This window comes from Pyrus communis, chromosome 10 (assembly GCF_041283825.1).
Source record: "Pyrus communis isolate YQ-2024b chromosome 10, ASM4128382v1, whole genome shotgun sequence".
In the NCBI taxonomy this organism is placed as follows: Eukaryota; Viridiplantae; Streptophyta; class Magnoliopsida; order Rosales; family Rosaceae; genus Pyrus; species Pyrus communis.
The window spans coordinates 2,644,496-2,661,753 of record NC_142574.1 but is presented as its reverse complement, the minus strand read 5'-3'; the positions used below and the strand labels follow the sequence as shown (position 1 = coordinate 2,661,753).

Sequence of the window (17,258 nt, the reverse complement as noted above, 5' to 3'; positions counted from 1 at the left end):
AATCATGAGTGAAATCGTCACATGTGTAGTTCCAATGTTTTCATGCATAAGCTCACCAAAGTGTCTATTTCGTTTTCTCGGTTGGTCCAACTAGGTACGAAAGTACTCCGAAGGTAAAGTAAGGCTCAAGGAATACATTGTGTTCACAACATTATAACAATAATCAGGAAATACAATGGAGGTGTTTAGGTGAGAGCCTTGTGGCGCAGTAAACAGCAATTTTGGTCATGAGGACTAGAGGCAATGTTGACCAACTTCTTATGTCGAGTTTCAGGGGATAAAAATCGAGTTTGCAGAGGGCAAAATAGAGCAAACTATGAATCTAAGGGAGTGATGTGGTGATTTTTGAGTTACATGGAGCAAAATGAGATTAAAATCGAAGGTGTAGATAAAAATAAGCTCATTTGTTTACTTTCTTGGTTTAATCATGTAATTTAAAGATTATTTGGTTATTTATCCAAATTTCCCAATAAATGTTGGAAGGCAAACAAACTAGTCGAGAGGTAATATTACAGAAGTGCTAATTCACTTGGAAGAATGGAACAGGAACATATAGGATAAATAGGTGGGAATGGCACGAATCGGATTTTTTGAGGAACATATCGAGAGAGAATTGGTTAAACAATGTGTGGCTGTTAAACAAGGATCATCATTATGCATTGTGCTTGTGAATCGTGCTGAGAACAAGTCAATCCTATCTAGTTTCTGTACAAAGAAGGGTACATGAATTATGCTCTTGATGATTCAATATGTCATCAAATGGTTTGGATTACAATTGTTTCTAAAGAAATTAGGGTTCCACCATAAAATCAATTGACTATATGAAGGGTAGCCTAACTACTTATAAGCTCATGCAAGGTTCTTCCTCCCATCAACGTATGACTCATTCTCAACACGCCCCTTCACGTGTGACGAATTTTCAAATCTAACACGTGAATAACACAACTGGATGACATTGAGCGCATGTGACCGTTTGACCGTTTGACTTCACACGTGGGACAATCCGCTCCAATACTATGAAGAAATTAAGGTTCCACCATAAAACCAATTGATTATATACAGAGTAATTCAACTACTTATAAGCCCATGAAAAGTTCTTCCTTCCATCAATATATGACTCATTCTCAACATACTAGGTATGGTACAGATTTCGTACCAAAATCTAAAACCCTCATCAATTGCATCTGACTGGGAACAAATTTGGTGAGCCATTGAGTCAACGCTACACTAAATTAGAGAGTTTTAGACCCTCTCCCCGACATAATGATAATCAACTTCTAAGTGCTTGGTTCTTTAACATTTGTTCAAAAGTGCTTTGTTCTTGAGTGGAAAACTAGATGAGATGCTAAGACAATGGAGGACACATTATCACACCAAATCTGTGGCCTTAAAAGATTCAAATGTACGTCCTTGAACAACGAACGTAACCAAGACAACTCAGTAGCAGTGTACGCACACTGCCTATATTCAGCTTCGGTGCTAAACCTGGAAACCGTTTTCTGTTTCTTCGAACTCCACAATATTAAGTTTTTACCCAAGTATACACAGAAGCCTCCAGTTGAATGGCGTGTATCTAGGTTTCCTGCACGATCTGCACCAGAGAAAGCAGTCAATTGTACACTTCCAGGTCAATAAACAAGACCCTATAAATAGGTAGCCTACAAATAACGTAGGATCCTTTTAACTGTCATCCAATGAGTGTTGTTGGGCGAATGTATGAACTGACACACTTGGTTCACAACATAAGAAAGATCAGGTCTCGTAATGGTCAAATAATGTAGGACACCTACAACACTTCGATATAATTCAGGGTTAGTATATGATTCATCCCAAAAGCACTCTGTTTTTGTCCAGAAGAAACTGGAGACGAGATTGGCTTGGCATTGGTAAATTTAGTACGTTCCAGCAAGTCCAGGACATACTTGGACGGTGTGAGATGCATTTGATCACCATAGCAAGTTCCTTCAACACCTAGGAAGTAGTTGAGAGGACCCAAGTCCTTCATGGAAAATAAAGTGCCCAATCTCTTTATCAACCGAGCCATTTGATAAGTGTTGTTTCCTATGAGCAATATAGCATCCACATAGATTAGTAAGATAAGATATACTCCTCTTTGATTAAACACAAACAAAGAATAATCACACTCAGATTCTTAAAATCCCAATTGAAGCAAGAAATCAGAAAATCTCTAAAACCAAGCTCTCGACACTTGTTTTAACCCACATAAACTGCGCTCCAACTTGCAAATATGGTGTAGGTACTCTTGTCAATGAAACCCGCTGGTTGTTTCATATAAACTTCCTCAGTGAGAAAACCATGTAAGAAAGCATTCTGGACGTCCAACTGTCTTACATGCCCCTTCTTTGACACTGCCAAACTAAGAACAAGCCAAATGGCACAGGACTAAAAGTCTCATTGCAACCAATCCCTGGTTTTTGATGAAAACCATTGGCCATAAACCCACCTTTTGTCTCCCGATTGAACCATCTTGTGTTTCACAAGTGAATTGAGTTCGAGCTAGATTGCTTGATTTTAGGTTGACCAACTAAACATGGTTCATTGTCATCGCTTAGCATGATATAAGTAGCTACTGTGTTCGGAGACTAGAAACTGGAAGGCTAATTGTTACTTTCTGGGGATTTTAGTGTTTGTTTAAAGCTGATTTGTTGTTTTTTTTAATATGTTTCAGTGTTAGAGAAAGCTGATTGAGGGACCATGGCAACAATAAGAATAAAGTGCCCTGTTTTGGAGCCAAGCTCCGGTAATTCTTATCATCTTTACTTGCTACTACTCAATAATTAGTCTGGTAGTATTATCATGAAATCCAATTTTATTTATTGTGTTTTGGTGATCTTATTCCATTTTTATGTTAATGTAATCTCTCATAAAGCTAACTCCAAATCTTAGTCTCTCTTTTGGTTTTGGTACTCTCATTCTCTAAAGCTTTGTTAGTTGAGTTGTGAAATAAGTTTGGGGCTTTTACATAAACTGCAGTCTTAATAAATTTTGTTGTTACGGATCACAGAGAAGTTGATAGCAGATGAGTTCTTAGTTGAAGTTGCAGAAAGGTTGCAGTGAATTTGTTGAGATTTTTGTATGGTTAATAATGACTGCAAACCTGTTGAAAATCTACATCTCCCAGGTATTTATTTCATCATATCATTGTTGTCATCAACTCTAAATACCTTAATAGTAGAACCTGAGTTAACATTATTCTTATGAAATTTGTGTGTTTGATTTTTGGGTGCAGCTGATGATCAGATTCAAATGATTGAGATGATTAAGCTCTTGGAAACAAGGGGTTCAAACAATTTTCAATGATATTACAATTTGTTTCCTCACCAAAAAAAAACAAAAAAAAAATGATATTACAATTTGAATCCTAGAACACCATTAAGTAGCGTCAGCTGTATGAATCCTACAACGACAACCAAGTCTTTACACATCACAATCCAAGTGTAGAAAATTCACAAATGACTAAGCAAGTAGAGGAAAACTTCCAGAAGTGTCTAAAAGTAGTTTTCTTCTTTATTTGCAAAGCAGATATGTCGAAACAGGAACAAATAGATGAAAATAAGAGCAATGAGGGAAAACATTCAACAAGGGACAAGACAAAAATGTTAGAATAAAGTAACTTAAAATTGCCATAAATTACAAAGCAAAGTAGGGTATAACACTAAAGAGTTACAGAACAATAATTAGACATACACCTACAATAAAAGGAAAGAAAAATATCAGAGGATCATTCAAATAGTTGTCACATATTCAATGCAAGTAGAATTAGAAGCTCACGGCCTACAGGTTCATCTCCATGCACATTTCCAATGTACTGCGGCACCCAGCATATTCATCAAAAAATGCTCAAACTATCACTTGAAATTGCATGAACGAGTAACAATCGATTTACATTCTGGGGAATGGAAAAGGAACAAAAGAAAGTTTTCAAGAAGCAAACAGAATACAAAAGTACTACACTGTCAATGTATGCAAACACTAAATAAATTGAAATCCGGGTAGTATGCAAAACTTTTTCGACAAAAAGTGAAATCCATGACCTCAGTTTTCAACAGTAAACGGGAAATATGGCAGGTGGAAAATGAAAGACTAACAATAAATCAAAATATTAATAATATATTACTAGTTGCAGTGGAATTCAGAAACAATGAACTTTTTAAAGAAGAAGAAGAGGGAAATGAAAATATCCAATTGCACGTGATTTTTTGGCGTGTACTTATAAATTATAATCTTTGTCATATTACAGCTTCTCAGTTTCATTATAAGTTTCTTGCGGTCACAAGTAGCTCGTAGCAGTTTCCTTTATTTCTTTCCATACAAGATCAGAGAAAAAGTAACAAAAAAATGGTGACTAAAACTGCCCTCAAAACACATACAATTGATAGAGTCTGTCCTTTCTGAGGGACAAGTAACATAATTGAACTAGCAGAATGAATAAAACTTTTCTAAAGAGTGCAGATGGATATTCTCCAATACCAGAATCAACTCAATTCGGTGGTAAACAGGTATTGCACCCTTCTGGATTCAAGGGTGCAATAAGCTAGAAGCTATATCGCACTTTTTTAACTTCCACAAATAAGCAATCAATGTAATTAAATTTCTGACCCTTATTCAGCGTTATTGTTGCAAAAAGATTTCAGGTACTGGTGATTTGACGCATTATTACACAGCTCTATGGTTAATTTCAGTTTCAAGCAGTTGCAAGGACTAATTTGTGCTAATCTTGAAGGAATCAAAGCGGGTTCCTGTTCTTTTGAATCATAACTTTTTCTGGGTTATGGAACAAATATAATTTCTACGTTATTATTATTTACAGAAGGGAAGGGGGGACGCTAACGCATTTTCCTTCAACAATCCTGCCAAGTTCCAAAAAATTGATTGTATATAGGAAGGATTAAAATGCCAGGATTCAAAAGTTTTTACCAAATGGCAGCTTCACGCTCTTCCACCCCGGGCTTAGCAGAAATTGCTACTACCCACTACAAGCAATAATATATCAAACATTACCAACTTCATAAGATGTGAGTCAAGATGTTATTATAATAAATAAAACTAAAGCGATCAAAAACAAAGAGGAAACTTCAGTGAAACGATTACCAGCAGAACCCTATTCACACTCTTCCCAAAACTGATAATCCATTTGAAAAATCCCTCAACAGGAGAATAAAAAGAATAAATCAGCAAATCATCATGAGATGCCTAAACAAAAATCCTACAATTAAACTCCTGTATTTATCCAGCTAAAACTACTACTAACAAATACAATTGTTTTATTTCTACTAACAAGTGGTAAAATTATAATCTGGCAAATGTTAAAAATGCACAAGCCCAAGTAATCACCTGTTAGCCGTAGAAATGTTACTGCATCTTTGGCCGAACGCTTTAATGGCCTGTCCCAGGTCAGAGTTAGTCATGTACCCTTGAGCTACATCAACACTGTGTCACCATTTTTTTCACATTTTCAGTAAACACATAATTATATCAAATTAGACTATATAATTCTTGTTAAGCTACTAAGCTTCAACTTTAGTGATAAATACCGCGTCTGAGACTCCTTATCTTCAAACAATTGCCAGCCGGAACCAGCGCGAGGACCAAATTCGAAACCTATCAACATTTAATTTACAATTAGCTAAATTCTTAATGCTTAAAGATTTAGTTTCCTTTCCTAGTAGCGCTAATCCACCTAAAATGTAAAGAATTTAAGGAAGCAATAGGCATGATAATCCATCTGATCATAATTAACTACCGTTTGGTACCTGAAATATCAGAGGAAAATTTTTCAATTTACTTCTTGTTCTTGTAATCTCAGTTTTTCAATTCCCAAGCACACACATGAATATAGAATGCATACAAATATGTATGTATGTGTGTGTGTGTGTGTGTATATATATATATGACAGATGAGGAGATGGGGACCTGGAGCGTAGGAACTGTGAAGGCCGCCTCTAGCAGTGGCAGGACGAAGACAAGAGGAGAAGCCAGAGAGAGAGGAAGAGGATGGAAAGAGCAAGCTTCATGATGTGATCTTTGGCGTTGTTAAGAACTTTAATCTTATCTAACTTAAAAGTCACAATTTTACTAAAACTCAGAGTTCATTCCTCTTTAACTTGTAGATTCTCTTTTCCGTAAAACTTATTGGTTGAGCTGCTGAAACATATGTAGGATCCAACACCGAATAATACTATGTCACATGTGCATTAAATTTGATTATAAATCTCTATTATTCATTAACATTCAACAACCAGAAAATATTAAATTTAAAAGAAATTGAAGAGATAAAAAAATAAATAAAAAAGAAAATGACCCACATAAGAAATTAATAGATCTAAAGCAATGTAAAATGAATTTTGAGTTTTGTGGAGGACTTCAAGTTTCAGGTGACAAAATGAGACCAAAATCGAGTTGCAGGGGCAAAGTGGAGCAAATTTTGAGTTTCAGAGAGTTGCAACTTTTGAGTTGAGTAAGGTGAGATTAAAATCGAGTTTCATGGCATGTAGCTAAAAATAAGGCCATTTGTTTACTTTCTTGGTTTGATCATCTAATTTAAATATTATTTGATTATTTTTCCAAATTTCCCTATAAATGTTGAAAGGCAAACAAACTCGTATTTAAGTACAAGGAAGGGTACATGATCCTGCTCTTGATGATTCAATATGTCATCAAATAATTTGGATTACAATGGTTTTTCAAAAGAAACTAATGAAAAAGGCTTCAAAACTTTGAATTTTAACGAAAATGACAAAAAAAGTGTTGTAAGTGAATAGTACCGTGATTGACTTTTTAGGTAAAAATGTGGTTTTTCGTTAAAGTGAACAATACGGAGAGCTTTTTGTTAAAACTCCCTTGTTTCAAATACTACTTAGGCTTAAGATTTCATACAAAAATCGAAAACCCTCATTGCATCTGACTGGGAACAAATTTGGTGAGCCCTTGAGTCAAGGCCATACACTAGATTAGAATAGGGATGGTTCAAAAAACCGAATCAATACAAAACCGAACTAAACTGAAATTGGTTAGTTTGGTTTCGGTTTTTATGGTTCAAAAAGCAAACCGAACCTAAGTAACACCTAAAACAAAGTCGTTTTTTTTAATTTTGTCTTTTACAGGAGGACAGTGCATTGTTGTGTAGCGTATAAACGAATTGTTGTGCTTTTATATAAATACTGAGGGTGTGGTCGGGTTTCTTGTAAAAATTGATTATCATTAACATAATTCACTCGATACAAATATATCAAAGGGCATATTGTGGCTCATACTTTTCATCGTACATAACATCGCTGTATTATTTATTAGCGGCCATCTAATCAAGTTTGCGGAAATTATCACATTCCCAAAATGATGTCTTTAATTTATTTCTGTGTCGTGATTGATAGTAAGGAAGAGTTCCTTTGCTGAACCATACGGTCCAATTCTCTTTCTGCCTATTATGGGCCGAAATGGGTAATTGATCATTTTAGCCTCAATTGTTTTGGTAGAGTTTAATTGATATTGTTGTAGTCAGTGTCTTTGGACAAACATGTTTCATGCGGTACATTATTTGGGTTTGCTGCTAAGCCTTCGCACAGTTTGATTTTATGTTCCTGATGATATTTTTCAGATTTAAAAAACAAAAAAAAAGAATCAGGTTTTATATAAAACAAAACCGAATAGAACTGAAAAAAATAAAACAGAAATAAAATAAAACCAAACAATAATTTCGATTTGATTTTTGATTTTGACAAAAAAACTTGGAACAGATTAAAACCAAACCTACTCCTAAATTATAGAATTTCTCGACCTTCTCATGCACGGCAGACTGGTTCCACAAATCATGAGAAAAGTTTTATAGTGGGTGCCATAATTATCTTCCCCTGTTTTCCAAAAGAAAAAAAAAATCTTCCTCTTGAAAAAATCCGAGACATGAAATCTTTTCTCGGAAGAAAGATAACACGTCCCAACAGGGAATGGAAATATGCTTTAGTCGGTCTGCCACTTTTTTGGTGGAAAATAATTGTCCTTCAACTTTGGTTTTTCTCTTGAACGAGTTTGGAAAGTGGACAGCTAGTGTATGGAGATTTCCTTGTTGCTTCTTTCAGAGGGATTTACCTTGCACCAAAACGTTAGGTGTGACTCACATTTATCTCCACTTTTTAACATTGTGACAGGATAACACTTAATAGATTAATTACACCATTATGTTGGCACTCACGTTTAACGTAAAGAAAAAGGATTGAACGACGTTTAACCATAACTTCTCTTTCTTTTTTTGAACCATTACCAATTGTTTTGTGGAGTGTGATATCTACACATTCTATTTTACTTCACACATATCATTTTAATTTTCAGTTGTTGAATCGAATGAATTGAAGAAGACCAACACATAAAAATTAATAAAAAATATATGAAATGTAATTTGAAGTATGTGGATAACATATCTTTTATTTTGTATACGACATTTTTACGGTACTCGAGAATATAAAATATTTTGAATATTTTAACAATTAAATCTTTATGTAAAAGTACAAATATCAAAATATAACAGACATAACACCCTACAAACCACCCTAAATTTTTTATTCTTTTACTTGATTAGGTCATCCAAACAATCATACTAACTTTTCTCTGTAAAAAGATAATTCATTATCTGACACTATGACCCACACTAAACCGTGTGGTCACCACCACCACCACTACCAACAGATGAACGTCCAAGTGTCCATCTTTCTCGGAACCGGAAGGCGTTGGCTGCCTTTCTTTTTCTCTGTGCTGATGGGAACCAAAAGAAAACCATCCACTGCCTTGTACTATTATTGGCTACATTATTTCTTTAGATTCTTTTTCACATTATTAAGGGTCAGAACAAACGGAACATAATTAAGGAGACATGAATATATTATAATAACAAAGTTGGGAACTTACGAGAAGTCCGAAGTCTCGCATCCAATCACTTTGGTGAGAAAATATAAAGAAACATAACACGTCCCAACAAAGAAGCTTCCTGATAATTTCTCATTATCTATATACTAAATCTCAGCAGAAAACCACTGTTCATCATCTGAAAGCGAGCACTGTTCACTAGCAGTGAACTCCCCAAGCTGCCCTCCCATTCCTTCCTTCCCGGTTCTTTTCTCCCTCTCTGCTGCAGTAAAATGACCTTCTTGCCATCGAATCCAACATTCGATTTTTTTTCGGCCCGAATGCTCTCACGTGTCGATCATCACTTCGGCTTCTCCTTGTCGTTCCACGTGTCAAACATCGACCCACCCTCTGTCCGGTTTTCCTTTTGCTTCTGTCTTGCTTGCCCTCCAGCTGGATCTCTAGAATTTTCCTTCAGTTTCTATCACCCATCCAATCCATCTGACTCACCATTACACCCCCGCTCAACCCTCACTTCTTTCTTCACTTCTCAAACTCCCAACACTGTCACTCTCTCTCATCCCAGACTACTCTCTGCCTCTCCCATCTGTCCCCACTCTGCAACTCTCCTTCTTCCTTTCGGCAAAACCGAGAACCACCACCTTAATCCCTAGAGCTTTTGCGCTGATTCCAGTTTTTTAGTGATTTCTAAAAAACGCAGTCTGCGATACCTGTTCCGGCCTGATTTGAAGAAGATTTCTCAAGCGATTGTAATTTCATTGTAAGTTTGGCTTAAAAGCAGTTCCAAAATTTGGGATTGTTTGGGATATTTTTAGGTTTTTCTGATTCTTGAAAAAAAACCATGGTTAAGAGTAAATTAATTATATTTTAATTTTCATTTAATTGAGGTAACCGTCTTCAGTTTTTTGGTTTGAACGCTATAACCAGCAATCTTTGAAAAAGGTTGGTTCTTGAATATTTTTATTTATATCCTTTTGGTTGTTTGAAAGGACTTCCTGTAATCTAAATGAAGCTAAATTGAATATCTGTTTTTGTATAATGTATTTGCTTTGTTAAATTAGTTCTTTTTTGGTTGAAAATTTTTGTTTGGTTTTGCAGATCAAAGGGGTCAAGCGGTGGAGGAGTGGGTTAATAGTTATGTGCTCTTCTTGATAATTGTATGTGTTTATGCCTTCATGATATTGTGACATATCATGGGATTGTTTGTGATCTGATTAAATACGTAGTATGCTTTTCAGCATTGTTATAGGCTTTAGTTTTTTTGGAACTCATGGATAATTAGATTTACTATATTTGTTGATGCATTGTGTAACTTATTTGATTTTAGTTTTCCTACCCCAGTGAATATGTTATTTTTGAAAAATTAGGTAAAAAATCTCCTCAGCAATATTTTTTTTATTTATTTTTTATTTAACAATGAACCAATGCACACAAAAAAGTTTAGCATGCTCTGATTTTTGTCTCTTGATAGCACAGATTTACTAAGTCAATTACCTGCTTTGCAACAGCTTCTTTCTTGCCTTCTTGATTGCCAGGTACGGATGCACGCATTATAATTATGTTTTTGTAGTTTAATTATCCTCTTCGAAATTTCTATCAAAACATTCATTTTTTCCTGTGTTTTAAAGTTGAATAGTTTAGTTTTTGGAGTGAACATAATTTCATGTACAAGTCACTTGCTTTTCATTTTTCAATTTCTTTTCTGTTAATGTGAGATGCTTCAAGATGCACTTCTATGTATTTTTAAGGGAGCATTTGGACCTTGATAGAAACTTCAAACATGTTTTAAGTAAAAACATTTCTAGCAAAAGCGCTTGAAAGTATAAGTGCTTCTTATAGAACAGCTTTCAAATGACTAATAAGCCCTTTGTTTCATTGCAATTGAAGATTTGGTTTTGGATTTCAGGTCAAGCTCTCTGAGTACATTGGGAATAAGTGTGTGATTCTCTTTTTTTACGCATTTGACGTCACATTTGTTTGTCCTATAGGTAAGCATGTTTTCGTAATCAGCATTTCTGCGTTGTACATGTTTTGTGTAAATAGTTTTTACATACATAGGCACAAAGCTTATAACACATTTAGTCCATTATTCTAACAGTTATATACAATACTGATAATCTATTTCACATTCCCACGGCAACGTGCAAGTTATCTATATATACGAATCTGATAAGCAATGTCCATTATCTAAAATTTGGGACTGATCATAAAAAAAGGTTGTTACTTTTTATAATAGGAACATAGAGGAACAAAATCCAACTTTCATTTTCCAGCAACTGACTCCAACTTTGTTGTTTTGTTCTCAATTTTAATCTTCTATCTACATGAATCTATTTTTTTAAGCCTAATTTGTTCATGCACTTAATATGTTTAAATATGCTAAATCCTTTATATTTAAAATTTTGTTTTCTGAATATCAAGATAGAGACTTTTCTCTGAAAACACCGTATGTCCATTAACCACACATATGTTCAGTTATCTCATTGTTATCATTCATAGTTCAAACCACACATAATATAAAATTTGACATAAACTTTACATGTTTGGTTAATAATGCCTAATGTTTTCGTCAATGCAGGACCTGGTAAGCCAACAGTTTTCAACTGCGTAAGTCATTTTTCCAACTTTCCGTTAGTCCTTTTATTGTTCTGATATTTAGCAAGAGGATCCTGTTAGTCCTTTTATTGTTCTGATCTTTAGCAAGAGGATCCTTTTAATAAATCCAACCGTCATTTGTTCACATTAACTTCTATTTTTCCAATTTCTAACAGATAAATGAAAACAGCTCCATATGAGAAGAAAGGAGGAACAAACTGAAGAAACAAACTCATTTGATTAAGGAAGTTCAACTCAACCCATTGTTTCTTATTTTAGATAGGATTGTAATTGGATTTCCACACATATACAAGCTTATCATGTATATTTAAAACTTGCGACATATTTTCTACAATTTTAAAACCCGCAGCATCGTGGGAACTCAAGCTAGTAGTTACTATTCCACCTTTTACTTCCACTTAGGTAAACAGTCATATGCTAACTTGACGAAACAATTCACCATCTGCCACTATCAGTCTATCACCAACACCAAACCGTGTGGGTCCCCACCACCACTACCAGTAGAAGTAGTACTCGGCTGTCCATCTCTTTCCCATTTGTTTCCTTTCCTCCTCTCTCAATTTCCTCTCTTGCTACAACTTTTCTGTGAGAATTTTCAGCGTGATTTTTCTTTCTTTGCCATTGTCACTTTTCTCTGCCTGTGTAATTTTGTGTTGATCCTGTATTTTGTTTTTCTGGTTTATCTGAGTCCTTCATCTCATTTGCTTAATATACATTTTCAATTACCAAAACAAGATTTAAAGTTCCTATTTTCATTTCACTGCTCATTTTTGTTGTACTTGTTCATTGACTACTGTTTTTTGTTTGCAGAACCCCTCTTCCGGTAACTGAATGAGATTCAACGGTTTAAACTGAGTTATCAGGGACTTAAGATCAAATCAATTTATCAAATATGTGTTGACACGGAGTCAAATATCTAACCGCAGTAAGTTCCTGTAGTTACTAATAAAAATTGCATATTGTAAATTACCAAAAGAAGATTTAAAGTTTCAATTTTTTTTTTTTTTTTTTTTTTTAATTTTAAAACTTTGATCTTCTATCTTTTTACTTGTTCATTCAATTATTGTTTCATGTTTGCAGTACCGATTTACATCAACTGCCTTTTTTCGATGGCGTCAAGCACCCAAAGAGCCTCCGCATCTTTTCTTTCGAATGAATCAGCTCCTCGATGGAAGTATGACGTGTTTTTGAGTTTCAGGGGTGTAGACACCCGCAAGGGCTTTGTATCCCATTTACACCATGAATTGTCCAAGCGTCAAGGAATTACGACTTTCATGGACGATCGAGAGCTTGAAGGAGGAACAAGTATTCATCTTGAGCTCCCAAGTGCGATCAAAGAATCGCATATTGCAATTGTTGTTCTCTCACCAAACTATGCTTCTTCCAAATGGTGCTTGGACGAACTTGCAACCATTCTTCGATGCATGGAATCCAGGAACTCGGTTTTGCCGGTCTTTTATCAGACAGATCCATCTGATGTCGGAAATCAACGGGGATGTTTTGCCGAAGCCTTCGCGAAGCATGAACAAAATTCGAGCAGTACCGAAGACAAAGAGAAGGTGGTCCAATGGAAAGCTGATCTAAAAAAGGTGTCCAAAATTTGTGGTTGGCACTCGAAGGAATCTAAGTAAGCATGCATGAACAACTTTAATTTCCTATGTCTTAGCAGAGTCAAAATTGGATGCTTCATTTATGTTTTTTTGATTGGTTATTTCATACCATGTAGGAGTGAAAGTGAGATTATACAACAACTCGTCAAAAGTGTGTGGAGGAAAGTGCAAGCTACATTCCCGTTGTTAGATTCCTCACAGGAATTAGTTGGGGTTAATTCTGGGCTTGAGCAACTAAGTTCGTTGTTAGCTCATGATGTCAATGATGTTCGCTTTATAGGGATAACGGGGATGGGTGGCATTGGTAAGACAACCCTTGCTAAGCTAGTTTATGATAGAATCTTCCATCATTTTGAAGTTCACTGCTTTCTCGGCAACGTTAGAGAGGTTTCTAACGTTGATCTTCAAAAAAGACTTCTTTTCCCGGTGTTGAGGGAAAAGATCGAAGAAATTTGGGATGAAGAGCACGGAATCATTTTCATTAAGAAGAGCTTACACAACAAAAAGGTTCTTCTTGTACTTGATGATGTGGATCACATAAACCAAGTACAAGTACTAGCTGGAAAGGAAGACTGGTTTGGCATGGGAAGCAGAATTATCATTACAACTAGAAATGAACGTTTGCTTGTCGAGCATGGCATAACATTATGTCATAATGTTGAGGTGTTAAATGATGATGAAGCTCTTGCACTGTTTAGCCTGCATGCCTTTAAGAAAAATATGCCCGAGGATGGGTTTTTGGAGCTGTCTGAGTGTTTCATTAAATATGCTGGAGGCCTTCCATTAGCTCTTAAAACTTTTGGGTCGGCGTTGTTTAAGAGAGGGCTAGATTTTTGGAATAGTACACGGGATAATCTGTCAAAAATTCCTAATACAGAAATTATTCATAAACTTAAAATAAGTTATGATGAACTAGAAGAGATGGAGAAGAGCATTTTTCTTGAGGTTGCATGTCTCCACAAAGGGAAGTACAGAATGGAAGTAATTGAAATACTAGATATTTCTTTTGGAATTTCTAGTAGTACTATGATAGATGTACTACTTGAGAGATCTCTCCTCTATCAAGATCGCAACAATTGCAGTGATTGCAATGAATATATATGGATGCATGACTTGATACAAGATATGGCACGTGAAATTGTTCGTCAAGAGTCTAAAGAGCCTGGTCAGCGTAGTAGGTTGTGGCTTTACGATGACATCGATCAGATATTTAGGAAGAATAAGGTAAGAAGTTAAATACCAAGTTTGGAAGAAGATATTGATTTCATTTGACATTATATTAGACTTGAATGTGAAATTAATTTGTCCTTTTTTTCTTAATTGTTAGGGAACGGCAGCAATTGAAGCCATATCCTTACGCTTGTCCAACGTAGAAGAGGTGCCCCAGTGGAATTGCGAAGCCTTCTCCAAGATGGAGAGACTGAGGTTTTTGGAATTCAATAATTTGATCTTTTCTTCAGGCCCCAAATCTCTTCCATGTTCCTTGAGAATTATAAATTGGAGTTGGTATCCTTCTAATTTTCTTCCAACAAGCTTTCACCCGCACTTGCTTGGTAAACTTGAGATGCGTAATAGCAATCTTGTTCGTTTTTTGGGGGGAAAAGTGGTAAGAGTAGTTATCAACAAAAGATAATATTGGTTACTCACTAGTCAATACTCACCTTTTGAGTTTGTTCAATGATATTTTAACACATTATTTTAAAAAATAATAGACATGTTATTTAATTTTTCTTGAGTTTTAAAAACAAGGAACCCGTGACATTTTTTTATTGTACAATCCCAAAGGTTCCAAATTTCTTCCATATTCATTGAGAATAAATGCTATTTAATTTACAAAATAATCATATATTTATTTATTTATTATTTTGAATAAACTTTAAGGTTGTGGAAGCTAAGTATATGATCTGAACCTTATCGGTGGTGTTGTACAGGACTTGCCCAGCTTGAAACATATTGATCTTAGATGCTCCAATAAATTGAAGAATACCCCAGATTTCAATGGTCTTCCAAATCTTGAGAAGTTGGAGCTTTCCGCTTGTAAGAATTTAGTTGAGATACATCCGTCTATTGCAGTCCTCAAAAGACTTAAAGTTTTGCGTCTTGATGGCTGTGAAAGCATCAAGAGCCTCCCAAGTAAGGTTGAAATGGATTCTCTTGTACATTTCAATCTTGGTGGCTGCTCAAATGTGAAAACGATTCCAGAATTTGGGGAGCAGATGAAGAATTTATACTTCCTCATGTTAGACAACACTGCGATCGAGAAAATACCTTCATCAATTGGACATGCGGTTGGCCTTAGGTATTTGTTTCTACGGAATTGCAAAAATCTCTTGTACCTTCCAAGGGCTATTTGTAATTTGAAGTCTCTTGAAGAGCTCGATGTGATTGGATGCTCAAAGATTGACAAACTCCCAGGAGACATGGATCACTTATGGTGGCTTAGAGTGGGACCCACTATGACAAAGCCGCTTGTGGGTATGAAAAATCTCAAAGGTCTAATATTTACGAGAAATTATGACATGGTTTGGATGAGTAATGTTAAAGCCACTTGTGGATCAGATAGTAAAGCAAGGGATGGGTGGGGCATTCGCCGCTTATTTGGACTTGAAAAGAGTCCCCCTGATCCTCCTCTTTATTGGCATTTGGTGTTGTCTTCTCTAAATCGTTTATGCTCTTTGACATACTTATGTCTATATGATTGTAATCTCCAGGAGGGGGATATCCCCGATGATATTGGCTACTTGACCTTATTGGAAACATTGCGTCTCGACAAAAATAATTTCGTCAGTCTACCTGAAAGCATTAGACACCTTTCTAAGCTTAGGGATCTTCATCTGGAGGGGTGTAAAAGCCTTAAAAAATTGCCACCTCTTCCATCAAACAGAGGATTAACGGTAGATCTGGACAATTGCACTTCCTTACGAAGTTTGTCAGGTGCATTCAATTTGTATTTTGCTAGTGTCACTTGCCGGAATTGCATTGCATTGGTGCCAAATGAAGACTTGATTAATAGGTTTCTTAAATCTGTCATTCAGGTACTCTCTCTCTCTCTCTCCCCCCCTCTCTCTCTCTCTCTCTCTCTCTAAATAATTGATCTTTCTTCTGCTACAGGGATCGAAAATTGTAATCCCTGGAAGTGAAATTCCAAAGTGGTGCAATAATCAGAGTGTGGGACATTCAATAAATGTGGAGCTTCCTCCACCATCATGTACCAACTGGCTTGGGATTGCCTTCTGTGTTGTTTTTCAATACCAAGACCCTTTACAAAATGTGGAGCTTCCTCATTATTGTCGTTTCAGAATTCACTGTTCAGTGGAACTTGTTAGCCCTGAAAAACTTGGCCCACAATACCCTTGGACTACCTTATTATTACCGTCTCTTGTGTCAGAAAACCTTTGGTTATTTTATTTTCCTCGTCAATATTGTTTGCCTCGTGCAGATTGTCATCAGGTACAGTTTTTATTCGGAATTGACTTTCGTGATATTGGTTGGAGAGAACTAAAAGCAAACTTGAATATGGTGAAGAAGTGTGGGGCTCGTTTGGTGTACGAGCAAGATTTGAAAGAACTCAACCAAAAATTACTGAAACGAACATGCGAATATCGTGACGAGGCAGCTCCTAGTGGACCCGGAAGTGCTAGCTTCAACGACACAGAACAAATTTGCAAAAGGCATTGTAACTAGTCACCATGTCACAAAAAATGCAAGTAAGTAACCATTGATTCATCACATCAGCATAATTGTCATCAAAATTATTTTTTGTTTCGACATCTTAGTCAATGTAATCGATATCTCGGGCTATATATTAAGATGACTTTATTTACTGAAAGGGCAGAGTGGATAAGAATGTTGATTTATAAACACTTTTGCAGATTACTTGGGCATTAAGAAGATTGATTAACAATCTGATCATCTTGCCTAATGCAGCAAGTGGGTACCTTGGAAACTCGCAACGCCATGGGGGCTGCTCTGTTAGTCCAGATCTTAAGGTTCATTTTCTGAAGACGCCATTAGCGTTAACATGTACACCAGGGGTTGAATTCAAACTTCTGTACTCTGGCAGAAATTGATTTGTTTGTGTCTGACTTTGTAACGAATGCAAACTTGTAGTCGAGAAACAGAAACGTTGCTAAGGAAACAACACTTTTTGCTCAACAA

General features: G+C 35.8%; 1 protein-coding gene and 1 long non-coding RNA gene across 28 annotated transcripts; one reads left to right on the top strand and one right to left on the bottom strand.

The window, feature by feature from the left end:
- Positions 1 to 1,015: 1,015 nt before the first annotated feature.
- LOC137729950 (uncharacterized) lies at positions 1,016 to 6,105 on the bottom strand. 9 transcript variants are annotated; one of them, XR_015952723.1, is made up of 6 exons: positions 5,935 to 6,105; positions 5,556 to 5,622; positions 5,356 to 5,451; positions 5,113 to 5,214; positions 4,939 to 4,994; positions 1,016 to 3,910 (listed from the first exon to the last, which is right to left on the bottom strand). It is a non-coding gene; the product is annotated as an uncharacterized LOC137729950 (long non-coding RNA). The 9 variants fall into 9 exon arrangements; XR_015952721.1 differs by having other exon boundaries at positions 1,016 to 3,829; positions 5,935 to 6,103; XR_015952725.1 differs by having other exon boundaries at positions 1,016 to 3,829; positions 5,113 to 5,166; positions 5,935 to 6,102.
- Positions 6,106 to 9,322: 3,217 nt separating this feature from the next.
- LOC137727528 (TMV resistance protein N) lies at positions 9,323 to 17,258 on the top strand. Of its 19 annotated transcripts, XM_088678696.1 has the most exons (14): positions 9,336 to 9,634; positions 9,762 to 9,816; positions 9,973 to 10,031; positions 10,351 to 10,409; positions 10,781 to 10,862; positions 11,453 to 11,481; positions 11,646 to 11,717; positions 12,301 to 12,415; positions 12,571 to 13,117; positions 13,217 to 14,324; positions 14,428 to 14,706; positions 15,032 to 16,135; positions 16,212 to 16,807; positions 16,973 to 17,258. In XM_088678696.1, exons 9-13 carry the CDS (start codon positions 12,600 to 12,602, stop codon positions 16,782 to 16,784), a joined length of 3,582 nt encoding a protein of 1,193 aa, XP_088534822.1. In that variant the 5' UTR covers positions 9,336 to 9,634; positions 9,762 to 9,816; positions 9,973 to 10,031; positions 10,351 to 10,409; positions 10,781 to 10,862; positions 11,453 to 11,481; positions 11,646 to 11,717; positions 12,301 to 12,415; positions 12,571 to 12,599; the 3' UTR covers positions 16,785 to 16,807; positions 16,973 to 17,258. The 19 variants fall into 19 exon arrangements, 17 of the variants coding, with proteins under 17 accessions (XP_088534828.1, XP_088534822.1, XP_088534823.1 ...); XM_088678697.1 differs by lacking the exon at positions 9,762 to 9,816 and having other exon boundaries at positions 10,383 to 10,409; XM_088678705.1 differs by lacking the exon at positions 9,762 to 9,816 and having other exon boundaries at positions 17,028 to 17,258.